At 39.6% G+C, this 27,754-nt stretch overlaps 1 protein-coding gene across 9 annotated transcripts in view; it reads right to left on the bottom strand.

The window, feature by feature from the left end:
* Nucleotides 1–27,754, bottom strand: part of LOC140726984 (inositol polyphosphate-4-phosphatase type I A) — a 228,939-nt gene that overhangs the window by 51,642 nt on the left and 149,543 nt on the right. For 5 of the 9 annotated variants that reach the window (XM_073044076.1, XM_073044071.1, XM_073044070.1 and 2 more), the window contains 11 exons: nt 27,552–27,631; nt 26,609–26,720; nt 25,487–25,577; nt 20,754–20,901; nt 17,732–17,862; nt 16,389–16,493; nt 15,427–15,535; nt 13,075–13,092; nt 9,394–9,577; nt 4,490–4,705; nt 851–1,091 (listed from right to left, as the gene is read on the bottom strand). In XM_073044076.1, coding sequence (XP_072900177.1) covers nt 851–1,091; nt 4,490–4,705; nt 9,394–9,577; nt 13,075–13,092; nt 15,427–15,535; nt 16,389–16,493; nt 17,732–17,862; nt 20,754–20,901; nt 25,487–25,577; nt 26,609–26,720; nt 27,552–27,631 — 1,435 coding nt within the window. The remainder of the gene's footprint in view (nt 1–850; nt 1,092–4,489; nt 4,706–9,393; nt 9,578–13,074; nt 13,093–15,426; nt 15,536–16,388; nt 16,494–17,731; nt 17,863–20,753; nt 20,902–25,486; nt 25,578–26,608; nt 26,721–27,551; nt 27,632–27,754) is intronic. The other 4 variants (XM_073044077.1, XM_073044078.1, XM_073044079.1 and 1 more) reach the window with 3 other exon arrangements.

Genomic DNA, 27,754 nt, shown 5'->3' with positions numbered 1-27,754 from the left:
GGAATTAGATCCTTAGTTTTATTTTAAATGATTATGGACATTACCCTTACAGTCTCAGGAACAACACTATCTTATCAATGGTTTTACTGGAATATGTCTCAAAAAAACAATTTATAAAATCCTTACTTGCAGATTACGGTACATATTTTAAAGTGCAGTTTGCTTATTTGTTGTAAAACTAATTCATGTCAATCAAGTCTAAAAAAGTACTTTGATGCAAGGAATATTGGGATAAATTACTCTAACACTCCCTTTAAAGAAGAACCTTTTTTATGCCATGGATCCCTATTATTAACTAAGGGGTCTGTGGACCCAGGTTGGGGATCCCCACTTTAAAGGGTGACTCTTTAATTAAAGGTGGCAGGGAGTAGGGAATTTAGGTTCAGAATTCGTAGTTTAAGGCTGTTAGAACCATAGAACATTACAGCACAGAAACCGGCCTTTTGGCCCTTCTTGGCTGTGCCGAACCATTTTTCTGCCTAGGCCCACTGACCTGCACCTGGCCCGTATCCCTCCATACACCTCTCATCCACGTACCTGTCCAAGTTTTTCTTAAATGTTAAAAGTGAGCCCGCATTCACCACTTCACCTGGCAAATATTCCTATTTGTTGATCTTGAATTATTTTGAACAATCTTGATTCAGAAACTGAAGGGAAGCAGTTTTGCTGGCGGAAATTCTAACTGGAATGAAATGGCACCCTACTGACTATCAACAATTCATGCCAAGCATGAATGTCTCACTTATTTAGACTCAGATCAGGATTGCTTACTTCTAATTATCTCCAACAAGATCATTTAACTAAACGTACCAAGGGTTAGCATGAAGAACAAATGGTAATGTTCACTCACACGCAGCTCTCTTACTGGAAGAACGACATGATGGTGGAGATTGAGAACATTTCTCATCTAAGGCCCCTGGATTTATCCAGTATGCGCGATGCTCTTGGTTACCTTTCTTGCTGACAGAAGTAATATCACAGTGAAAAACATCTTCACTGCTCTCGCTACGTAACCGCTCCTTCTGGAGAAGTTTATCTACCCTCTGAATAATACAGTCCAAACTTTTATCAACATTAAGCCACACTTTCTCCTAAAAGGAGACAAAACAGAAAATTATATATTGAATCACAAAATATCTGGTTTAAATAGAAAAGAATTTTTATTGACACATTATTTGAAGGCTAACTAAATAAAAAACACTCAAAATACTCAGGTCAGACAGCATCTGTAAAAAGAGAAAACAAATTAATGTTTCAAACTCTTCATCCAAGTTTTGGGATTTTTTCACTTTATTATCACTTGAGATCTTGTATCACAAATTAGATTACTTGTCTGCAGAAAGAACAGTAATAGCAAATCTGCAAAAGTAGTCCTTTGCTATCCTATGGTACTCATTTATCATTGCAAGTGGAAATGCCAAAACCTTCCCAGATGAAAATCATATTAAGCAAGTAGTATCCTGCTGGGTTGCACTTCAGCAGAGTATGGCAACTAGACTGCTCTGGATCCACAGAAAGTGCAGAGACTGTAAAACCTGCCGAGTCCATTAGAGGGCTCATCACATTTTCCCATCTAGTCCACCTTCACTATGTTCTTCAGGAAAGCTAATAGAACTTTCAAGGATGCCCGTCACCCAGGCTATTCCCTTTTTTCTCTCCTACCTTCCAAAAGATACAAGAGTTTGAAATCTCTTCTTCAGCCCTTTACCTCATACACCTATCACCTCCCATCTTCTCACTTCTTACCCCCCACCCCACCCACCGACCACTCCCACTAATTCTCCGTAACTTCTGCCACCTCCAACAGGATCCCACTACCAAACACATTTTTCCCTCCCCCCCCCCCCCTCTGCTTTTCGCAGGGATTGCTCCCTACACGACTCCCTTGTCCACTCATCCCCCCCATCCTTTCCCACCGATCTCCCTCCTGGCACTTATCCTTGTAAACGGAACAAGTGCTACACCTGCCCTTACACTTCCTCCCTCACTACCACTCAGGGGCCCAGACAGTCCTTCCAGGTGAGGCGACACTTCACCTGTGAGTCGGCTGGTGTGCTCCCGGTGTGGCCTTTTATATATTGGGGAGACCCAACGCAGACTGGAAGACCGTTTCGCTGAACACCTATGCTCGGTCCGCCAGAAAAAGCAGGATCTCCCAGAGGCCACACATTTTAATTCCACGTCCCATTCCCATTCTGATATGTCTACCCATGGCCTCCTCTATTGTCAAAATGAATCCAAACTCAGGTTGGAGGAACAACACCTTATATACCGGCTGGGTAGCCTCCAACCTGATGGCATGAACATTGACTTCTCTAACTTCCGTTAATGCCCCTCCTCCCCTTCTTACCCCATCCCTGACATATTTAGTTGTTTGCCTGTTCTCCATCTCCCTCTGGTGCTCCCCCCCTTTCTTTCTCCTGAGGCCTCCCGTCCCATGATCCTTTCCCTTCTCCAGCTCTGTATCACTTTCGCCAATCATCTTTCCAGTTCTTAGCTTCAACCCACCCCCTCTGGTCTTCTCCTATCATTTCGCATTTCCCCCTCCCCCACTACTTTCAAATCTCTTACTATCTTTCCTTTTGTTTAGTCCTGACGAAGGGTCTCGGCCCGAAATGTCGACAGCGCTTCTCCCTATAGATGCTGCCTGGCCTGCTGTGTTCCACCAGCATTTTGTGTGTGTTGTTGTTTGAATTTCCAGCATTTGCAGATTTCCTCGTGTGTGACCACTCCCCTCACCTGGTTTCACCTATCAGCTGGCAGCTTCCCCTCCGCCCACCTTCTTATTCTGGTTTCTTCCCCTTCCTTTTCAGTCCTGATGAAGGTTCATGGCCCAAAACACTCACTGCTTATTCCTCTCCATAAATGCTGCCAGATCTGCTGAGTTCCTTCAAAATTTGGTTTAGTGTTGCTCAAGAATATCAACTGCACCATGTAATCAGATTTCTGAACCAATCATCTTTTTCATATCCCCTTCTCAGTGCTGTTGTCACATTCTTGAATCCTTAATTCTATTTACCCATTAAATCTACTCATTTCAACTTCCCATTCCCATTGTGACATGCCAGTCAATGGCTTCCTCTACAGCCACGATGAGGTCAAACTCAGGTTGGAGGAGCTGTACCACATATTTCATTTGTGCAGTCTCCAACCTAATGGCATGAACATTGACCCCTCTACTGGTAACTTCTCCTCCCTCCCTCCTCCTTTTTCCATTCCCCATTCTGGTTACCCTCTCATCCCTTCTCTTCTCCTCACCAGCCCATCATCTCATACCTTCCTTCTTCCCTTTCTTCCATGATGAACTATTAGACTCCTTCCTCTTCAGTCCTTTACCTTTTCCACATGTCCCCTCTCAGCTTCTTATTTCATCCCTCCTCATCCACCCACCTACACTCACCTATTACCTGCCTAGATTGTACTTCTTCCTCTCCCTCACTTCTTATGCCCCTTTCCTTTCCAGTCCTGATGAAGAGTCTCAGCCCAAAACATCTACTGTTCATTCCCCTCTATAGAAGCTGCTTGACCTGCGGAGTTCCTCCAGCATTTTGGGTGCGTTGCTCAAGATTTCTGTAAAATCTCTTGTGCTTACGATTCTCTCTCCTGTTTTTGTCACTTTAGCAATCCTTTCAGTGCTACTGGCAGAAGGCATCTCCTCGGGCATTAACAACAGTAGACACCTCCATCAAACCGGAGAGCCCATAGCCCTTCTCAAAGCTGGAGACCAACCACGGCTTCAGCCCACCAGCTGGCTTGCTTACCATGGTGTCTGACTGGCAACTGAAAATCAATCTGAGCAAGCAATTAAAAGTTCTCTGACTTCATCGCATTATTATCCCTGAGGCCTGACCTAGTCATTTGGTCAGGAATCTCAAAGCAGTGGTGATGGTAGAACTGACAGTTCCTTGGGAAGACTGGCTTGAGAAGGCAGTTGAACGTAAGAAACCCACTTACCAGGACCTGGTAGAGCAATCCCAGATACAGGGGTGGAGGACACAAAGTCAGCCTACAGGGGTGGGGTGTAGAGGTTTTGCTGGCTGTTCGCTGCGCAGAACCTACTCTTTCCTTGGCATTATGGGGGCTGCAAAGAAAAGAGCCATCAGGGCCATCTCAGAGGCTGCTGAGTGAGCCTCCAGATGGCTATGGATCAAGAAGTGTGAGGGATGAGCCGTGGACCAATGCTACTGGAGTACAAGTCAAGGCCTGACCAACCCTGACTGGGTTGCCTGGGCGAGAGTGTCTGTGCTTGAAAGACCCAAAGCACCCGATGACCCCAGGTTATGTCACTGACGATGAGTCCCACCACATCTGAGGATGTATTTCAGCATCACGCTCCACACCATTCTGTTTTCCTATATTTATTGTTGCTTTTATTATTACCACGTATGCTGTTTTCTCTCTGAGCTTCAGATAAGAATTTCATAGCCTGCGCTTTGTACATAACAATGAACTAACTTGAATCAAACTCTAAATAACTCAATGGACTTACCCATTCCTCCTCATGCCAACTAATATGCAGGGAAGAGCGGCTGTTCCTGCCTGCCCATTTAGCCATGAGGGTATCCTGGTCATTCCGGAGCATCACTTGGTCTGCTTCTCCTGATGGGGATGATTTGGAAGCAATGTAGTTGGGCCTGGCAGCATTAAGGGCTTCAACAGCATTTGCCAGCAATTTACAGTCACAAACAGTGACCAGTTGTCTTGTCTGTATGAGAAAAAAATAAAACACCTCCAGAGAGTTAATAATACCCAATAAACACTCTTAGAATTTAGTTTGCTCCTTATACACAAGAATGAAAATTGAAGATTTACTGGCCACACACTGATGAACCAAATCTTTGAAATTCTAATTCCAGATAAATTATTTAAGTGTCATCTTAAATACTCATGTATGCATTCATTTCTACAATAAAACACTAAATTGCATATTGTAAAGGCTTATTTCAATACCTTTTAAATGCTAGAGGAGACATTTCTATTTTGATATAGAAATAGGCAGGGAGCAGAGAAGTTATATAGAACACCACAGCACAGTGCAGGCCCATAATGTTGTGCAGACCTTTAAACATACTCTAAGATCAATCCAACTCTTTCCTCCCACATAGCCTGCCATCATCCACCTGCAAATATAAATTAGCTTCTTGACTAGGAACTCGTGTTAACAGTTGATGTTTAAGACTCCCATGAGTTGATGTTGGAGGTTACATAGCACTCCCACCGTCTTTTCCACACCCAATGTTCTAAATCAACATTTATTTTATTGTAGGTTTATAGAAGAAGAGTAGAGATTTGGGTAAGATACCAAACAGTGATCAGCGTTTGTAAAAAAAAAACCTTGATTTGAGTTATCAGGAGAGATGGGATAGGCTTTGTTAGTTTTCCTGGGGATACGTGACATGATGGAAGGTATATAAATTTATAAGGGCATATAGAGACAGTCTGCTTCCCCTGGTAGGGGTGTCTAAAACCAGAGGGCATAGGTTTAAGGTGAGAGGGAGGACGTTTAAAGGAGAGCTGAGGGGTAATTTGTTCTCCACACTAGAGTAGTTGGTATCTGGAGTTAGCTGCTGGAAGAGTCTGTGGAGCCAGGATTAGGAACATTTTAAGAAGCATCTGCTTAGGTACTTGAATGAGCAAGCCAGAGAGGGATATAAGAATTAACGCAAACAATGAGGTTGATATATAAATAGTATCAATAGATATGATGGTCAGAACAGACATGGCAGGCCAAAGTGACACAAAACACTGCCTCAAAGAAAGTGGCATTCATCATGAAGGATCCCTGTCACCCTGGACACACCCTTTTCTCACTGCCACCATCATGGAGGTGGTACAGGAGCTTACTACGTTTCAGAAACAGCCTCTTCTCCTCCGACATCAGATTTCTGAATTTTCTTTTTTCTCCTTTCTTTTGCACTGATTTTTTTTCACAGTACTGTGCAAGGCACATGTAAAGATATTCTGTAAAGTGAAAATTCTTTCAAAAATAATGAAATGAAATGTTTCTATCAAAAGAATTACTATAAAGGGCAGTAAACTGTAAAAAAAAAAACTAAATCAAATCAATATTTAGTGTGACCACCTTTGATTCTCTTAGGTACACTGAGTGTAGCAGACGAGAGATACATCAAACTGAAGTCCCTTCTAAACCAGAGGAGATCAAGCACTGCTATCAGTTCTGAACTCACAGAAATGACTGGAACCCGTACACCCCTCTACAGCCTGGGGAAGTCTTGATTCTCTTAGGTACACTGTCATGCAGTTTTATAAGAAAATTGGCTGGTAGGTTGTTCTAAGCATCTTGGAGAACTTGCCACAGTTCTTATGCAGACTTTGGTTGTCTTGCTTGCTTCTGTCTCTCCAAGGTAATCCCAAACAGCCTCGATGATGTTGAGATCAGGGTTCCGTGGAGGCCACCATGCCATCTGTTGCAGAACTCCTTGTTCTCCTTTTCACTGAAGATAGTTCTTTAAGATCTTGGGTGCGTGTTTAGGGTCATTGTCCAGAAGGTATTGCATGAAGGTTGAGAATCTGCTTGTACTTCTCAGCATTGAGGATTCCATTAATTCTGATGAGATCACCAAGTTCATTTGCAGAAATGCAGACCAAGCCTACAGGGAATCTCCACCGTGCTTCACTGTTGGCTGCAGACACTCATCCGTGTAGCGCTCTCCAGCTTTTCTACAGACAAACTGCCTCCAGTTTTAGCCAAAAATTTCAAATTTTAACTCATCAGTCCTAAGCACTTGCTGCCATTGTTCAGCACCCCAGTCCTTGTGTTTTTGTGCATGAGTCTCTTAGCTTTGTTTCCACTTTGGATGAATGGCTTTTGGCAGCAACTATTCCATGAAGACCACTTCTGATAAGACTTCCCTGGGCTGTACAGGGGTGTACTTGGGTTCCAGTCGTTTCTGTGAGTTCAGAGCTAATAGTAGTGCTTGATCTCTTCTGACTTAGAAGGGACTTCAGTTTGATGTATCTGTCATCTGCTGCACTCAGTTTCCATGGCTGGCCACTATGTTTCTTTGTGCTTCTTCTGAAGAGCTTGGGCAGAACATCTTGAAATTCTTGTCTGCAGCAAAATTTCTGCTTGGGAGCGACCTTGCTGATGCAGGATGTCCACCTTGTGTCTTGTTGCTATGCTCACTCTCAGCATGGTGTTAGAATTGATGATTTGAAGGTTAAACTGTCACATCTGCCACACCCTCACTTTTTAGTTTGGTTACTCTTTGTCCAGTTTGATTCCTTCTACAAACAAGCGAAAATCTGCAGATGCTGGAAACCCAAGCAAACACGCAAAATGCTAGACACTTCATCTGTGAGTCTGTTAGGGTCATCTACTGTATTGGTGCTCCCAATGTAGCCTCCTGAATATTGATGAGACCCAATGTAGATTGGGAGACCACTTTGCCGAGCACCTACACTCCATCCGCCAGAAAAGCCAGGATCTCCCAGTGTCCACCCATTTTTAATTCCTCTTCCCATTCCCATATGTCAATCCATGACCTCCTCCACTGTCATGAAGAGGCCGCACTCAGGATGGAGGAACAACACCTTATATTACGTCTGGGGAGCCTCCAACCTGATGGCATGAACATTGATTTCTCAAACTTCTAGTAATGCCCCCCCTTCACCATTTCACCATCCCCTTTTCCCTTTCTCACCATATCTCCTTGCCTGCCCTTTACCTCCCTCTGGTGCTCTTCCCCCTTTTCTTTCTTCCATGGCCTTCTGTCTTCTCCTATTCGATTCCCCCTTCTCCAGTCCTGTATCCCTTTCACTCCTCAACTTCCCAGCTCTTTACTTCACCCCTTCCTAGTTTCACTGATCACCTTGTGTTTCTTCCTCCCCTCCCCACCTTCTAACTCTGACTCACCTTCTTTTCTCCAGTCCTGCCGAAAGGTCTCAGACTGAAACGCCGACTGTACTCCCTTCCATAGATACTGCCTGGCCTGCTGAGTTGCTCCAGTATTCTGTGTGTGTTACTTTGATTCCTTCTACACCTGTTTCTATTTCAGTTAATCAATTTAGTTCATTCACCTCATTATGTCATTGATAATTAGCACCTGTTTGTTACCTTTGTTTCAAAGGTTCATTTATCATCAAAGTATACAACTCTGAAATTCTTCAATTCTCCGGCAGGCCGCGAAAGCAAAGAAAGGCAGCACGATCATCAACCCTCAAATCCCACCTCCCCGTAAAAAAAACCCGAACAAAATAGATCAGGCACATCAACCCCAAATCCCACTCCCGCACAAAAAAAGACATGCACTGAGCTACATATACCTATAAAGTCATCAAGTTTTTATTTGAAAAGTAGCCTATTACTCGGCCCAAAACATCGACAGTGCTTCTCCTATAGATGCTGCCTGGCCTGCTGTGTTCTACCAGCATTTTGTGTGTGCTATTACTTAACATGTTACTTTCTTTAACAAAATACTAAAAAGTTCTGTGAAATATTTAACTTTTTTGGAAAATAAAGACTGGAAATCCAAATTTTGTTCTTTTCTACTGACATGTTAATGGAGAAGACAAAAAAGAAACATCCAGAAATTCTGGGGTGCACAGGTGTGTGTGTGTGTGTGTGTGTGTGTGTGTGTGTGTGTGTGTGTGTGTGTGTGTGTGTGTGTGTGTGTGTGTGTGTGTGTGTGTGTGTGTGTGTGTGTGTGTGTGTGTGTGTGTGTGTGTGTGTGTGTGTGTGTGTGTGTGTGTGTAAACTTATTGTAAATGTAGCTTTTATTACTATGTATTGCATACACTGCTGCCACAGATCAACAAATTTCCTATGCCAGTGATATTAAACTTGATTCGGATGGGCCTGTTTCCATGCTGTACAACTTTGATTCTATTTGCAGAAAGAGGGGGAGAAAGACATTGCTGATTATCAAAATACATGCTAGACTGCTCTTGCACCATATAAGCACTTAACTGGAACACAATAAATACTTTACTACAACACAGAGCAAAACATATACAGGTTAACAAACTACAGTTTAACACTACTACATCTACTCAGCATGTCACCTTCTGCACACACTGAGCAGCAAGTCATTTGAACAGGTTTCTCAGCCTCTCTCTCAGCTGACTCGCTGCCTATCCTTCCCCAAATATTTCATGTGGAGATTTCTTCTCTCACCTGACCACCGGCTTATCTCATTTGCATTCTCCCACTGAACACCTGCTTTTTTCCTTCCTCTGCTGCCCGAAAAGTGAAGAACATCTTTTATTTGCCCCCTCTTTAGCAGGGCTGCAAAATACTTTGTAAAGATGAGAAGAGGATTGGCCGGTTATACAGAAACATCCCCATTAGAGATGGGTTAAGTATGTAATTAGTCCTAATACTATCACACTAACATGTGTAAGCATAAAAACAATGTAGAAAACATCATTTACCTTGTCTGCCAAAATTGCCAGTGTCCTCTCAAGACCATTTGCAGATCTCTCCTTGGCTGCTCTTGACAGTCGTTCTGCATAGTAACTGACTTGTGTTTTAAGGGTATTAATACTCGCTATAATTTCTTTAGCTCTTACTATATCTTGTGGTATGTATACTATAGACTGGGAACTAGATGATGAACTGTAAGAAAAAATATGAATAATGTTCAGAAAATTATTTATGTTGCACATGTAATTATGTTCAGATGCATTTGTTCCTCACTGAAATGTTCAGAGTTGAAATCAACTGTCAGATAACTCCTGGTCTATCATTTTATTTCCAAATCATACATATTTGACATTTTATATTCTTCCCTTTAACAACTTTAAGCATTTAGTTTACCACTATTTTTAAAAATTCCCACTGCATACCATTAGCAAACTGAGTGGCCAGGAAATAAGATGGCACATCCTTTTTGGTAAGTATAACACTGGGGGAAGTATGGCACCCAATTAAAGCAGTTACTGTATATCAAAATACTACAGATGCTGTAATCTGAAATAAAAACAGTTCAGTGTCTCTTCACCAGAACCCGGAAGGAAAGGAAACAAGAAATATAAAAATTGTGAAATGGACAGTTGCAAGTCAGGGTTTGTTAATGAAGGGAGGAAGAGCTTTGCCAATATCACAGATGGATGACCTGGCCCATTCTAATATGAACAGAGAACATGATTTTACTAAAAGTGTAGAACTAGATAATGCTACAATGTCCAAATGAATAATGAGGTGCTGTTCATCAAGCATACTTTGGATCTCGTCAAAGCAGTGCAAGTGGCCACAGTCAGTGGAATGGAAAATTAAACTGGCGTGTAACAGGATGATCAGGGTCACCCCTACGAACTGCCTGTAGATGCTCTAAAGAGTGGTCACCCATCTGTTTTCGCCTATGGAGAGTAGGTCACATTATGAATACTGAGTATTAAGTACACTAGTTTGGAAAGAGGGGCGAGTGAAACACTGCTGCACCTGGAAGAACTAGTAGGGTTCCTGGAAAGTAGGAAGTGAAGAAAATGAAGTAAGTATTTCATCTTGTGTGGTGGTCATGATAAAAGACTAAGGGAACAGTGCTGGAGACAGAAAAGGCAGTGGATCAGGGAGTCACAAACAGTACAGTGCTTTTGACGGATCTCAGCCCAAAACGTCAACTGTTTACATTTTTCACATGCTGCAGGCCCTCCAGCATTTTGTGTAGGTTAACTGGACACTGTAAACAGCCCCTAGCAGTCAGGTGATTAATAGAATGTGAGAAGAGTTGATGGGAATGTGGAGAATAAAATGGGTGTCTGAAAGTTTGTATGCACTTGGTGTGAAGGGGCTGTCTCTACATTGGAGGATTTAATGACCATGTGAATGACTGGAAGATGTTGTCAGTCAGAATGTCACGGTGAATGAAAATTGAGAAAGAAATTACACAGATGCAGGAAACCTAAAATAAAGACTTTTACTAAGATGGTAGAATCTCAATAAAAATGGTGGAAATTGCAAAGGATAATCCATTGAATACAAAGTTTGGTGGGTGAAAGGCAAATACCGTAGGAGGTATACTTTACAACAGAAGTGGCGTGAAGGCAACAGACGCAACGTAGTGAATAGATTTGTGAAAACGTGAAAGGGAAAACATAGTTGAAGAAAACAACTCAAAAGCATTTCACAACTCTTACATTCCCTTGTCTCTGTTCTCATAACCCACTGCCCAGATTAGTGAAGAAGCTTCAAAGTGAAACATTAACTCTGTTTCTCTTTCCACAGATGCTGCCTAGTCTGTTGAATGATTTCAGCATCTTCTGTTTTTATTTAAAGTATTAATTAAAGCAGAGTTTGAATACAGGATTAAACTCGCTCACCCAAGTATTTTTTGTTCTAGTTCTGTTCTCATGACAAGTATGGTCATGACTTTGAACTTAGGTAAACTATTCACAGAAAGCAAGGGAGCTGAAATGCTGAAATACCACTTTACCCTGGTACTATTGTTTAATTGTACATTTCTTGCAGAACTTGCTCAATCACTACAACTTGATCTGTAAAATTTAAATTATTGAAGTATTTCACAAGTTTTGGAATCAAACTTGAGTTCAATTCAGCTTCAATAGTATTTGAATCTCTCCTAGTCTATTGCCTAAGAACTAAATTACTGAAATGAATACTTTTTTGCAAAGTTTACAGTAAACTTGCATCTCTTGATCCTGGATTTATTATAGTACAGAGGCATTAGGATCTGTGGAAATTATAAGCAAAGTCGAGGTCCTGAAGTGGTGCCCATCTAATGTCAAGAATGCATAATGATTTTTCAGCCAGATTTTCTGAGGAACAAATATGACTTAACTTATCTAGAGTTTCATAATTAAGCAACTTATACCATCTTACACAGTTCTTATTATCCCTTAAATAGGACATACAATCTGAAAGATGATTGCTTTTAAGTAGAGGTAATTTTAAGTTTGCTAAATTAGCATTGTTATTGAGGCATGCACATATTTAATCTTGTTGTATCCATTATCAACTACTGGATAAAACTAGCTACTTTCATTAAGATTGCCTGATAGAGAGCATTTATATCAATGCTTTTAAACCCAGGTCAAGAGTATTGATTTCAGAGAGTGAGACTTGTCTTGAAAAAATTATTGTATACTTACCACAATAACTATTTGAAATAAAACAGGACAAGGCTCACTCATTTAGTCCTTCTTATCTGCAACACTCCTCTGTTGCACCAAGTACTCAAATTCAACTACATGGTGCTGAAGATTTAGGTTTAGAGTACTGCACGGTAACAGGTTCTTCCGGCCCAATTACACATGCGACTAATTAACCTACTAACCCATGTATCTTTGCAATGTGGGAGGAAACTTACCTGGTCACAGGGAGAGCGTACAAACTTCTTACAGATAGTGGCAGGAATTGAACCCAGGTCACTGGTGCTGTAATAGTGTTATGCTAACTGCTATGCTACCGTACCGCCCATGGTAAAGAATTAGATCAAGAGCAAGAATGGTGGGGGGGGGGGAGGGGGGGAAGGTTTGCTGTATAAAACCCAGTAGAGTTTCTCAACTGGCTACTGTTCCTTCTATACTCAACTAAAAGTAAAATTAGGAAAAGGCACTCTCAAGAGAAATATTAAAGCTAACTAAGCAAAAAAAAAATTCAAATTGAACATCTATTAAGAATCTACCCAAGGTGCATCTTGAAAATGACATAAGATCAAATCAATTAATATTTGTTTTACACAGACTTTTAAGAGTCTATTCATGCATGGTAGTTGGTTTGGAGATCTGTTTGTTAAGTGGAAGACATGGTATATTACAATACAGCACTGAGACACAGGCAGACATACATTTTTGATTAAATGGCAACATTAAATAACTCTGGCATCTCCAACAGACATACCACAGTTAAAGGTGGAGCTCCAGGTGCCCCATAGTTAACAATAGAGCTCCAAATATCACATGATTAATGGTGGTGCTCCAGATGCCCCACAGTTAAAAGTGGAATTTACACAAACTTGGGGTTAGTGCTTGAATGAGGGTGCTTATGGTATTTTCAATGGGAGACATTTTGGTTTGAAAAGAAAATGAAACTGGAGGCAAAATGAATGTGGAAATTAAACAAACAATCTTAGCTGTCATCAGCTAGAAACTCACCAACCCTCCTCATAAACGCTGAAGAGAATAAAAGAGCAAAACAAACAAAGCAAAAACAGTTGCATAAGAGTGTTACCAGCATCATTAACAAAAACAAAATTGTACATTTAAAACTCAGGACTAGTGAAATCCATTGCACACGTTTACAAAATAGCTATCTTTACCCAAGACTTCGTTGTATTTATGGGCTCATGACACAATGTGATTGGGATTTTTATTTACTCCGATGCTACTTGATATGGAAGCAAGTTTACAAAGAGTTCAAATGGTAAACAATTTGATTCTGGATGCACTGACACAAGATCATTCTTCTTTTATTTTTTATTTATTGACCCTTCGAGCCGTGCAGCTCAGCAACCCCTGATTTAACCCCAGCCTCATCATGGGACAATTTTCAATGACCAATTAACCTACCTATTGGCAAGTCTTTGGACTATGGGAGAAAACCACAGCACCCAGAGGATACCCATTCTTAAAATGATGACAATTTAAAACTGGTGTGATTTTAAGAATGGCAAAATTTTATTTAATCCAAAACTTTACTAGATCCAATGTTTATAACATTTATTTCTCCTTCCTCAACCATCTTCCTTTGGACTAAGTTGACAGTGGTGCTCTTATCCTTCAAATGGCTACTGTTCATGCATAAATCCTCAACAGATGGTTTCAGAAGGATAGCACTCATTTCAAGAGGGGTCACTGCATGAATTTTAACTGTGGGACCCCAGCCAATGGTTCTGCTTTGAAATAAAGCCACCAACAGCCTAGCACTGTCCCAAGCAGCTCAAAGGCTGGGTTTGAAATGGGAAAACTTGTGGGTAGGTTTCGCTATAATCTCAAGCCACCAGTTTTATAGTTAGCAGCTCTTCAGATTCGTGTAGGTTTATCAAAGCACTAGTAGAGATTCTAAAGCATGATAATGGATAGGTGGAAATCTTTCTGAATTGTCAGACTGAGATGCTGAAGATTGATCTTGTTTGTCAACAAATCAGTAACAGTAGATGGTTCACCTTCTATTTCTAAGTGCAAATTTAGATTAGTGAAATAACATCCAGCAATATAGATATCGATATAAATCAGAGGTAGATGGCAGTGGGGAGAAAACACAATAAGCACCCAAACCTTTCCTGCAGTATTGTGCATATATTGCATTCATTACATTGTTTTCTTCTTTATGCAGTGAAAATATCTGATTTGTTGGGCTGATTATTCCACATTGAGTATTGTTTGGGCCAAAACTTCCTCCAATTAAATATATGCCATAATCTTCAACTATATCACAAATTACATTCCCCAGAGGTTGACACCATCCTCTACCCAAACAACCATCTGAAAATCGATCAAGCTATTTGCAATCTTGAGGTCATATATGGGCACAATGTGAGTTACTGCCCAATGGCCAAGACTGCCATTCTCCATGTCCATGACATTGTCCTCCTCTGTCTCAGCTCATCTGTTGTTACTCAAAGACTTGACTTTTACAATATAGACTCTTTCATTGTTTTACTCTCGAATAAAAATTTATTTATGCCTGTCCAAGCTCCACCAAATCCTGCACATTATCGTTTGTGGTGGCTGGCTTTTAATTGAGCTATGATTCAATTTTAAATTGTTCATGCTTGCTGACATCTCTTAGTTTTGCTTCACCACGTTTCTGTAGCATTCTCTGCCCTATAATCGTGAGAGTTGTGCACTCCCGAAATCTGGCCGTTTGATCACTCCTGACTGCAAATGTCCTTAGATGCCAAGGCCCCTAACCCTGTAATCCCTTCTGCAAATCTCTCTGCTCCTCTTAACTCCTTCTGCATTGAAGACCCCTCCAAATTTGACCAAGCTTTAAGTTAACTTCCCTCATATATTGCCCTGAGCCATTTGCTATGATGTTACATAAATACAAACATTTATTTAAATTAAATGTACCATCGCTGATTATAAAATTGCAGAGCAAGGGGGAGGGACAAAGAAACTCAAAAACAGTGTTTTCAATGTTTTATCTGTTATAAACCTATATTTACTACTCTGAGAACACCACCAAAAAGTACTTTATTTAAGTCTTAAGTGTGGTAATGAAGAACAAGCCAAGAGTGGGCCTGATTTTCTGCCATTCACATTATACCTGGGGTGGTTTTCCGGGAGTCAAACATTTCCATTGCTTGACATCACATATCAACTATGGCCTCAAAAAGTATTAAATATTTTTTCCATCCTATATTTGTCAAATTTAATGAAGGATGAAACAGAAGAATATCAACTCATATATCAAATTCATGTTGAAAATTTGCAACTGAACAAAATAAAAAAAGCAAGTCACTGTCCCTCAAGAGTGCTGATTTTAAATTCTCCTCAACTTACTTTTTCTTGGCTTCCACAAACTTTACCAGAAGTTTTCTTAAGCCACCAGCTTTGAAGGCCTGGCAGTGCGCCGCTGGTGCCCCAATAGTAACGATGTCATAGGTCTGATCTATGATACAAAGAACACAGGGAACCAATGAATCAGCAGGTAGGTGAAGTCTAACATTAACAACTTAGATTTAAAAAGTTTCCAAATAATAAAACTAGCATCAAAGGCCACAAGGCTACATGTTTCTGAATCTCACCATGGTAGCTAGGGAACTTAAGTTCATATAGTTAAGCTGCCATTTTAAAAATAAAAGCTAGTATCAGTGGTGCTGGTCATGAAACCACTGATTTGGTATCGAAAACCCTGTGGCTCATTAATGTCAAACAGGAAGGATATCTGCATTCCTTACCCAGTCTGGCCAATGTGCAAACCCAGACTGGCAAAAATGTGGTTGGCTCGTGTTGTTCAAACTCTAGAGCACTTAGTGATGGGTAATAATAAAGACCCCATCTCCAGAATTAATCAACTAATGAACAAACACAGACCCGGCATGTTAATACTTTCCAGTCATTCAAAGTGCTTGTACCAATTGTTCCATGAGCAGTATATTGTTAGTACAAAAATCAGACAATTCCTCAAAGGTGAAGAGAAATTCCGAAAGACAGGATAAGTCTGTGAGTAGGTTAACTTTTTAAGAAAACATCTTAACAGATAAAAGAGACGGAAAAACTGAAAATCAGCAAAGTCGACATTCCAGATTAATTTCAAATTCTGAAAATATTTACTAAAAGAACTTCATTTAAACTATATCCAAAAATTATATGTGCTGTTTTCACTTTTGTATTACAAAAGCAACATTGCGGTTTTGGATGAGTTCAAAAGAGATTTACAGGTTTAATGCCTGAAATGAGAGAAAATAATTATTGAGAAAGAATTAATACAGTAGCAATGTTTAACCATTTAAGCCAATTACCTGCACCAGAGTCATCTTGAACTCGCATCCGTTGTATGTGCAAATTAGTGGGTACAAATTCTAATTTCTTCTCAGCTTTTAAACTGCTTGCTTTGAAAGATGGACCTATGAAATTTTAGTTAGAGCAAAATAACAAATCACCGTCAATTGTGTAAATTGTCAAGGCAAAAATTAATGTCCAAAAGAAGATAAACCCATATAAATATGCTTTCTTGAATTGTTAAACTCTATATTCATACAAGAGGTTAATGGGTGATTAATTCAAGAAAGCATTATTTCAAAAAAAAAGGCACCCAGTAAAAAAACTGAAAATTTTCAAAGACCAAAACAAGAAATAAAACAAGTTCTTCAATTTTGTTCAACTATAGCAGCTCACTGTACATGAATGCAACTTTTTTTTCTTTCTAATTACACATGCACAAATGTATATATCTGAAAAGTTGGCTGTTTTGTGATCAGAGGCTTACAGCGTTCAATTATTATCCCATATTGGGTGGCTACTCTACAAGGGGTGATTGCATGGCCTAAGGTAGAAGGAGTCAATTTCAGAAAACCTAGCACATTCATTTTTCAACATAGTCCCCACCTACATTTACACACTTAGTCCAGCTGATGTGGAACATACGGATCCCTTCTTTGTAGAAGTCAGCGCCTTGGACCTCCAAAAAGTGATCCACAGCAGTGGTGATTGATAAGTTTGTGGTCTAAGGTGGAAGGAGATGAGTTATAACAGCTCTCGTTACATGCACATGCAGTTCAACTCTTTGAGTGATCATGCAGAAAGTTTGAAGTTAATAACTTTTGTGGTATTTCTGTTTCAGATAATTGAAAATTGCAAGTAAGCACCGTCTGAGAAAATGGACAACATCGGCCTTCGTGCAGTCATCCGCTACCTCGGTCTCAAGGGCTTATCACCCAAGGAGGTCCACGAGGACATGGTGGCAACACTAGGGGAGGGTGAAAAATAAATGTGCTAGGTTTTCTAAAATTGACTCCTTCCACCTTAGGCCACAAACTCATCAATCACCCCTCGTACTGCCCAGTAAATATTTATAATATGTTATTGCCAAAACCAATTTTAATTTTGCTCAGAAAATGAGGAAGTAATCTATAGAAATGAGAACTACCACAAAGAAGTAAAGAAGAAGTGGTTCTGAGACTGAGGTGAGAGATATTGCTACAGCAAAGCAAACTTGTCTGTGCAACAGCTACAATCCACAGTCTTAAGACTAGTAATTAGAGCAAACGTGACAATCTTTCCTGCTCATCAAAGCCCTTCCTCAATGAGCACAAAGAAATTTAGAAATATCATTTAACAATAAAGATAATAAACTTGGGTCAACCTTTATATTGGTGCAAATCGGTTAAATTCTCCTGGTAATTTATTATTAGAGTTTGGTACTGAGTAACTATTTGCCGTCGAAGATTCTCCCAGCAGGGTGACAGCTCACCCAGATCATCCAACTCACATATCCTGCAAGGGAGAAGAATAATTAGATTACATGTTGAAAGTAAAACACAAAATTAAACTCTCCAAAATCTTCAAAGTTCACCAAAAGAATGATAATGTCACCAGATGGAATACAGCAATTCAAGAAGGCAGCTCAATACTACTTTTTTTTTTAAAAAAAGGAGTCATTAGTGATGAATAAATACTGACTTTTCCATCAATGATCAGACCTTAAGAAATGAGTAAGTTAAACACTCTTTTTTCAGGCAGTGACAAATAATTTTATCTACTCTGCCCAAGTTTGCAGGACACCAGTCATATTTGGTATCCTATAAATCATATAAAATCACTCTGACGAAAATGCTAGTAGATATTCAATAGCTCCTCATTGCAGTAAACTTTGGAGTATTACCTCTGATTGAATGCATAATTAGTGTTTTTCTATCCCTTTAATTGAATCTAATTAGCAGTGCTATCAACAGTGAAATACATCTATGTAACAGTCGGCCTTTTCCATTGCATTGATTTCCTTTAGCAGGTGGAGATTAACCCCAAATTCAAAGTGCAACATACCAGCAAGGCAACCTACACATACAAACCTGTCTTGAAGATTTGCAAGCAGTTCACAAAGGAACAGAGATAACTATATTTACTTTCCTTGCAGAATTCCAGTGAGTAAACAGCAGGCGGAATGCATTCCCAAACATAGACCAAGTTCTTCCCACACACAAAAGCATGACCTGAGGAACTTGCCCACCCTCGCTCCCTCTAACATTAAATTTACATTGGTGATTGAACCTTTGAGCATGGGTACCTATGTCCACCCATCTCAAATTCTGTTTCCCGCCCCTTCATTTATTGCTGTAGTTACAATTAAAAGAGCCAGGACCTCAGGCAAAGACCTTCTACTTCTCCTTTCCCTCTTGGAACACAAGAAAACAGGCTCAGGAACAGAGCACTCAGCTCCTCAAACATGACCTGCCATTCAATTTCATGGCTGAACTGCCCCAGGCTTCATCTCCTTGGTGCCTACCCAGCATTGGCCTCAATTCTCATATATTTCAGAAATGTTTTGAGTTTCTCTATAATACCCCAAATAAGCTATCCACCACAAGCCCCTGTGGTAGAGAATTCTAGATTTACACCACCCTCTGTGAAGAGTTCACTTCAGTTTTAAATAAGCACTCCTTAATCTTATAACTATGCCCCCTCATCAGGATTCCCCCACTTGGTGAGACATGTGGATGTCCACTCTGTCATGCCCACTCAGGAACTTAAAAGATTGAATAAGATCAACCCACATCTTGCTAAACATCAAAAAGTGCAGATTCAACTTCTTTAGTTATATATATTAGTAAAATCTATCTGGAATCAGTCTAGTCAAATACTTTTGGACTGTCTCCAATGCCAATGCATCCTAAATAAAGGGACCAAAACTGCATGATACCTCAGGTCTGGCCTCACTAGTGGCCTGCAGAATTGTAATAGTGCTTCCTGTCTTTAAAGGCTAACCTTCATGTAATAAAGGCCACTGTGCCACTTGCCACACCTGCTCTGCTAATGTTGTTATTTCTGCAAAACATTCAGATCCCTGTCTACTTTGCTCATCAGCACTCTTTTTCCAGTTAGATAATAGCCTGCCTTGTCATTCCTCGTGCCATATGCATGACCTCATACTTTCCTATATTAAAATTCATTTATCAAATTTTCTTCCACTCAATCGACATGTTGCAGATTCAAAGTAGCCTCATTTCAATGTGCACTCCCTCTTATTTTAGTGTCATTGGCAAACATGGATGCCTTGCACTCTGATGCCTTCTCCAAGTCATAATTGTTAAGAATTAACAGCTAAAGAACTTGTCCTTGTGTGTTGCTTGGTTCAGGAGAGATGGTGAAGGAACAAGCAAAATGACTTCATGAAGAATTAGGACTGGATTATGAGTGAAGGGTGGCTTCAGCGTTTCAAGCAGTGACATGGCATAGAATTTCATGCAGATTGCAGTGAAGAATGGTCAGCAGACAAGGAAGTAGCTGCTGCTGAGTTTGTTGATGAGTTCATTAACTTAGTTTTGGATGAAGAATTTAAGTCCTGAGCTTATCAACAATGCAGACAAAATAGCCTTATGTTAGCACTGTACTCCAAGCCGAACCCTGACCACAGAGGATGCAGAATCACCAACAGGTCATAAAGCATTAAAGGATTGTGTTACGTTGTTGGGCTGCTCTAAACACTGCAGGAACCCGTAGGTGTAAGCTGTTAGTCATTGGCAAAAGTTTACATTCCAGAGCTTTCAAAGGTATGAAGCAGTTTCCAGAAATATACCGTGCCAACGAAAATGATGGATTACAACTGACATCACATTGGAACGGTTCGAACATTATCTTGTTCCAGGAGCGAGAGCTCATTGTGACCTTGTTGGTCTGGACAAAAATTGTAGAATAATGTAGATTTTAGATAACTGCTCTGCAGAAACTCTTGGTAAAGTGTTAGGAAGGGTCTCGGCCTGAAATGTCAACTGTAAATCTTTCCCATAGATGCTGCCTGGCCTGCTGAGCTCCTCTGGCATTCTGTGTGTTGCTTGGATTTCCAGCATCTACACTTTTTCTCTTGTTTGTGACAGGTTCCAATCATTCCAGATTTGTGGTGGTCAAACTGTATATATGGTTACATATACATGATCGATTACAAATTTACTTTGAACTAAGTGGAGCTGTGCAACTTTTGTTCTACTATGAACTAACAAAAGCATTCTGTTTTTGAGAAGATGATCAAATTGATGGGTTTCTAAACAAGATCTGTCAAACCCTAGATCTAAATCTGATTAAGGCCTATCAGTCTGACTTGATCCATACCAAACCAATATTCCCTCTGGCCATTTCATCGTACAGATTAAAAAGCAGTATACAAAACGTACCTTGCTGCATCCTCTTCAATAACCAATTTGACAAACTGCCTGGGGATATGCAGTGATAACATGCTCTCTGCCATCTGCTCCAGTATCCGTAGGTGGTTCCCATCCGTCGTAGGAAAACGATACATCCGACAGATAACCCCTCCAAATACTAAATTAAACAGATGGAACAGTTCACATTTTGCTAATATCTTCTTCAGCATTTTTATTAAAGGAATCTTTTTAGACAAACAAATGAGGATACTCTTAAATCTGCAGGAAATCAAAATTTAATGTCTCTAAAACTGTGCAAAGTAGGAAAGGCTAAATATTGGGAGGAACCACTGCAAACAAAACATGAGAAGGCAGCCAAACATACTTAAAACAGAAAAACATTAAAAACTGCAGGTGCTGTAAATCTGAAATTAAAAAAAAGTTATAAGCACTCTGTAGGTCAGGCAGCATTAGTGGAAAGAAAAACAGAGCTGAGGTTACAGGTAGAAGACCCTTCATCAGCAAAATTAAACTGTCTGAAGCAGCCATTTATATATCCTTGATACTGTCATTCTTCAAATGAGAAAAAAACCGTGACTCTCCTACAAATTTGGTTTCAATAGATTTCAGAGGTGATTATAATCTGGCCTCCTCTATGCATTAAACAGAAAATGCAGAAAAAAAATGCAATGATGAAATTAGTTTTGAGGTTCTATATGAATGAGGCAGTTTAGTGCTGTTATGTACTTCAGGATCAGATTGATTTCCATAAAATCATAGAAGCATTATATCTCAAATAAATGCCACCAGCACACTATGCTGTAAGTTGGTCCAATTCCCTTGCTCTTTTATCATATACTTGTATTTGTGGGGAAATCACTTGTGCTGTTGCCCCATGAATACGCTGACTGAATCCTTGGCAATGAATACAGTCCTCGGCCAGTGGGGAATGTGGTTTACTATTGTCAGGTTTTGATGACAGCAAGGAGGTCCAGAGGGTGCATACCATCTGTCAGTCTGCAAAATAAACTAATTCTCAGTATTATTTTTATTTGCACAGTTTGTCTTCTTTTGCACGTTGGTTAGTTGTCTATCTTTGTTTATGTTTAGTAAAATTCTATTGTAGTTCTTTTTTTCCTGTAAATGCCTGCAAGAAAATGAATCTTAAGGTAGTATATGGTAATATAGAACAGTACAGCACAAGAGCAGGCCCTTTGGCCCACATTACATACATCAGTAATAAATTTAAATTAAATTTAAAGTATATTTATACTTCAGTAATAAATATATTTACTTTGAGTTAATACAAGCCAAATTTTGACTTCAATAACCAAAAATTAAATATAAAGTGCATCATCTTCTCTATATTATTTTGTTGTGCTTTTGTTAACCAAGTCCAAATAAGGTCACTATTTCACATAGGTGGTCTTCTAACTCTCTTACCTGCTCTGGATTTAGTATGATCATTGTTTACTTCAGAGCTATTTACCCTGTCCTAACACCATGCTGCTTCTCCATTCCTTTAATGCCTTGTATACAGTACTGTGCAAAAGTCTTAAGCACTCTAGATTTTTTACATAAATTTTGCTTCAGATTTATTAAATTTCAGCATTAGTCTGTCAGTAGAAAAGGGCAAATTTTAAATTTCCAAAAGAATAAATGCTACAGAGATTTTTTTGTATTTTGTTAAAGAAACTAACATATTACATAATAGACCACTTTTCAAATAAAAAGTTGATACTTTGTAGGTATACAGCCCAGTACATGATTAAACAAGGAGGATGCTCATGATCAATGACGTAATGTTGAGTGAACTAAACTGATTAACTGAAGCAAAAATAGACGTACAGGGAATCAAACTGGGCAAAGGGTAACCAAACTAAAAGGTGAGGGTGTGACAGCTTAACCTTCGAATCATCAATTCTTACACTATGGCAAGTGTGAGCATAGCAACAAGACACAAGGTGGTCATCCTGCATCAGAAAGGTCTCTCTCAAGAGTTTCAAGAAGTGTTATCCAAGCTCTTCAGAAGCAGCACAAAGGAACAGGCAAGGTTGAGGACCAGAAACACAGTAGTCAGTCACAGAAAATGAGTGTAGGAGACGAGAGATACATCAAACTGGCGTTCCTTCTAAATTGGAAGAGATCTAGCACTGCTATCAGCTCTGAACTCACAGAAACCACCAGAACCCAAGTACACTCCTCTACAGAAGGGTTGCCAGAAGTGCTCTTCATAGAAGAGTTGCTGCCAAAATGCTAGTCCTTTGAAGTGGAAGCAAAGCCAAGAAACTGACCTACACACAAAAACATAAGGGCAGGAGTGCTGAACAATGGCAGCAAAAGCTTGGGACTGACAAGTCAAAATTTGAAACTTTTGGCTCAGGCAGGTCCTCCGTAGTAGAGCTGGACAGTGCTACATTGATGAGTATCTGCAGCCAATGGTGATGCACAGCAGAGGATCCCTGTAGGTTTGGGGTTGCATTTCTGCAAAAGGAGTTGATCTGGTCAGAATCAATGAAATCTTCATTGCTCAGAAGTACAAACAGATTTTCATCCATCATGCAATACCATTAGGAAGGCATCTGATCAGTCCCAACTTCATTCTGCAGCAGGACAATGACCCGAAACACAAGGCAAAGATCATAAAGAACTATCTTCAGCAAGAAGAAAATTAGGAGTTCTGCAAAAGATGGTATAGCCTCCACAGAAACCTGATCTCAACATCATCCATGCTTTCTGAAATTACCCGGAGAGACAGAGCAAGCGAGACAGCCAGAGTCTGCTGAAGAACTATGACAAGTTATCCAAGATGCTAAGAGAACGGTGTACCAAAGAGAACTGATGTAGTTTTAAAGGGAAAAGGGTAGTCACACCAAAGCACCAAAGATTAATTTGATCTAGGTTTTTTTTTACTGATTACTGCTTTTTAATCATAAATTGTTTGATATTTAGAAACTTTTCATTATTTTTGAAACCACCTTCATTTTACAGATTTGTTTTACATGTGCCTAAGACTTGGGCACAGTACTGTGTGATATGACCATTTTATTTCCAAGCCGACTCCAAATTCTAGAAATTTGCCAACTTACTCTAGGCTTTTAAGCCATCAGACACCTATTCTGGATTCTGTCCCCTTCTCTTCCGGTCTTGATGAAGGACTTTGGCTTGAAACATTAACAGCTTATTCCCTTCCATAGGTGATACCTGAATTGCTGAGCTCCTCCAGCACTTTGTGTGTGGCTCTATTATTTCCAGCATCTGTAGAATCCCTTGTGTTTATAATGTGGACTAATCTGTTACTATGAGACTCCTACTGGACAGGCTGAGAATTAATGATTTATAAGCAGTCTGAGATTCAAATATTTACTGTTTTGTCCATCTTTTGCCATCCACCCACCAGAATCAGAATCAGCTTTATTATCACCAGCATGTGACATGAAATTTGTTAACTTAGCAGCAGCAGTTCAATGCAATACATGATAATACAGAGATTTAAAAAAGTAAATCAATTACATATACAAACGTTTGTATAGCTTAGATTAAAAATAGTGCAAAAATATAAGTAATAAAATATTTTAAAAGTGAGGTAGTGTCCATGAGTTCAGTCTCAATTTAGGAATCATGTGGCAGAGGGAAAGAAGCTGTTCCTGAATCTCTGAGTGTGTGCTTTGAGGCTTCTGTACCTCCTTCCTGATGGTAACAATGAAAAGAGAGTATGCCCTGGGTGATGAGGGTCCTTAATAATGGACACCGCCTTTCTGAGGCGCTGGTCCTTGAAGATGTCTTGGATACTATGGAGGATAGTACCCAAGATGGAGCTGACTAATTTTATAACTTTGTGTGTTTTGGTCCTGTGCAGTAGCAGCCCGCTCCCCACCACCCTCACTGTACCAGACACTGTACCAGCCTTTTAGAATGCTCTCCACGGTACATTTATAGAAGCTTGAGTGTTTTAGGTGACAAACCAAATCTCTTCAAATTCCTGATGAAATATAGCCACTGTCTTGCCTTCTTTATAGCTGCATCGATAGGTTGGGACTAGGTTAAATCCTCAGAGATTTTGACACCCAGGAACCTTATACTGCTCACTCTCTCCACTTCTGATCCCTCTATGAGGATTGGTTTGTGTTCCTTCTTCTTACCCTTCCTGAAGTCCACAATCAGCTCTTCTGTCTTACTGACACTGAGTGCAAGATTGCTGCTGCAACGCCACTCAAATAGCTGGGATATCTCGCTCCCGTACACCCTCTCATCTCCATCTGAGACTCTACCAACAATGGTTGCATTTTTCAGCAAATTTATAGATGGCATTTGAGTTATACCTATCCACACAGTCGCCATTCCTACTCACCAGCATAATATTTAAAACTTAAAAAGACCAACAAGGCACCTATTCTGTGTTTGGAAATTAGGAAAACCATATACATCTAAGCAAAATGAAATAAAATGTACAATTTCACTGGCAGGTGAAGGGCATCAAGTCTTGCAAACTAAAGCATGATTGGGCACGGTTAGAATGACATTATTACAGCTCGGGGCATTGGAGTCAGAATTTAATTCTGGCGTTGTCTGCGAGGAGTAAATATGTTCTCCCTGTGACTGCAGGAGTTTCCTCCAAAAATATACTTGATAGTAGATTAAACTGTTTGTTGTAAAGTGCCTAGTGACTAGGACAGTATTAAACAGGTGAGTTGCTGGGCTGTGCAGCTTGTTGGGCTGGAAGCATCAATTCATCGCCGTATCTCTAAATAATATATATTTACCTGATTTTAATAGTGCATCTTTCTTCAGTGAAGAGTGCTTTGAGCGAATACTCAATGATTCTGTTAAGCTTTCATCAACTGGCAATACAGTCTGTAATGTTATACATGGGAAAAAGTTGTTAAACAATGTTTTTCACAGTTATAACTTTCTCCTCATTACCATCTACATTAAAGGTCGAACTAGTACTTACAATGGAGAATTACAATGCCATTTACAAGCCTTCACTACTCTTCCTCAACGATAATCAATCTAGGTCATTTATTTTCTCTTGATCCTCATCCTACCAGAGATTTCTTTTTGTTTTGCTCACTTTTTCCCATTCTCTTCAATTTAAAACAATTTTCTAAATTTCTCAGTTCTGACAAAAGTCAGCAATTTCTCTCGTCATAAATGCTGCCTGGCTTGCTGTGTATTTTCTAACATTTCCTGTTTTTATTTCTGTGAAATTAATTCCAATACCCAAAACTACTTATTTGCCATTGAAACCCAAAGATGGACATAAACATTTTGTATGCATGTTTCTTCAGTCTTTCTTAAAGTAGATATAATGCGAATGGACACGAGTTGCTTCAGAGTTTTAATAGATTAAAATAGTTAGTTAGCTTCACTTCTTTAATATCAATGTCTATAATTAGTAAGGAATTAAAATTAGTAAAGGATTAAAGTGCATACTAGCCACAGAATGCAATGAAGCTTTCCTGAACAGCATTGTTCAAACCTACAGAATTTGGTATCTTGAAGGAAGGGACTAGGCTACATTTATTTTAAAAATGTTCCAAAACTCCCCTCCTAACAGATACATAGACATACATAGATACCTTCAATACATAGACTGCAGCAGGCCAAGTCAGTGGCTTACTACCACTTTTTCAAGGCAATGAGGGATAACCAATAAACACCCATCTTGTGAATAAATTATTATTTTTTTAAATCTGCCTGTCTTCAGGGCTGGGAAAGCCACTATTAAAGATGTACACAGCTAAATGGAACAAAGGTCTTAGAATTCAGCTTTGTTTTCTTAATGACTGCCTTATCATACTTAGCAAACAAACTAATTTGAAAAACAAATATCAGTTGCATCATTTTTTAAAAATTGTCATGCTATTATCTGGAACATTTACCCTTCCATTAATGGTATCAGGTGATCTGCTCACAGGAATCTTGTCTCCAACTTTGTCCTCCATCTGCCATGCTATTACGGTAATATTACCCACACGTTCATTTTCAGCAGACCTATATGGATAAAATATATTTGGCATTGAAACAACAGTTACATGGTGGAGAAAGGAAGGAGAGAAACAGAAAGCCAAACTAGATTAACTTTTAACTTGTTTAAAAGTTTGTTAAGACTGGTCACCCCTATTTATTTTTTACTGTTATGCTGGATATATTCTGAATATATGAATTTGATGCAGCAGTTGGTGACCACCCTCGAACCTACTCCATTATTTAAGACCACACCTGATCTCGCCATAACCTCAATTCTGCTTGAACTTCTGTAACCTTTCACCCTGCCGCCTTAAGAATCTATCTGCCTCTGTATCTGACTCCATCACCCTTTGAGGAATTGAGCTTATAAAGAAAAAAATACCTTCATCTGTCTTGATTTTAAACAGTGACTCCAAGTCCTAGATTCATCCACAAGAAATATCTTTTCCAGAGCACTCAGTCAAGACCTCACTCATACCTCTAAACTGCAGCAAATACAAGCCGACGCAATCTAGTAAAACCTTCTGGCTGAAGGCTTGATAACTGGGTGAACCCAGATTTGAGGCAACTAACAAAAAGGAAAAAAAAAAATCCAAACTGGACACGGAATATAAACCTTTAGAGATAGTACCTGAAATATAATGGAAGCATGTTTGATAGCAACTTGCAAAAAAAAACAAGAAAAAATTAAGGACAAAGAGTTGCAGGTCCTGGGAATAGCATAGGAGAGAGGGAAAAAGTAGCTGTTTTAATTGAGCTGATACATATAAGGAGCAAGAGTCGCTTCCTCTTCTATGGAGTCCTATAAATCGCACAGCTATTTAACTAAGGTCTAATAAGATGCACATTACTGACCTTAGTGTCAAGTGCAACCTGTGATTCTTTTCCTTTAGCAAATCCTTTACCACATATGTTGCAGAACCCAACAGATACATCTAGAAAATAAGATAAATATTAATTAGGCAAGTAGTACATGCTCACGGCTTGGAATAAATTAAAATATTTCGGTTCAAACTAACAAGAATACTAAATGAGCATTCAAATATTACTGCTGAATC

Source organism: Hemitrygon akajei, chromosome 4, assembly GCF_048418815.1.
Source record: "Hemitrygon akajei chromosome 4, sHemAka1.3, whole genome shotgun sequence".
In the NCBI taxonomy this organism is placed as follows: domain Eukaryota; kingdom Metazoa; phylum Chordata; class Chondrichthyes; order Myliobatiformes; family Dasyatidae; genus Hemitrygon; species Hemitrygon akajei.
Note: the sequence above shows the minus strand (reverse complement) of the source record. Positions and strands in the feature narration are given on the sequence as shown.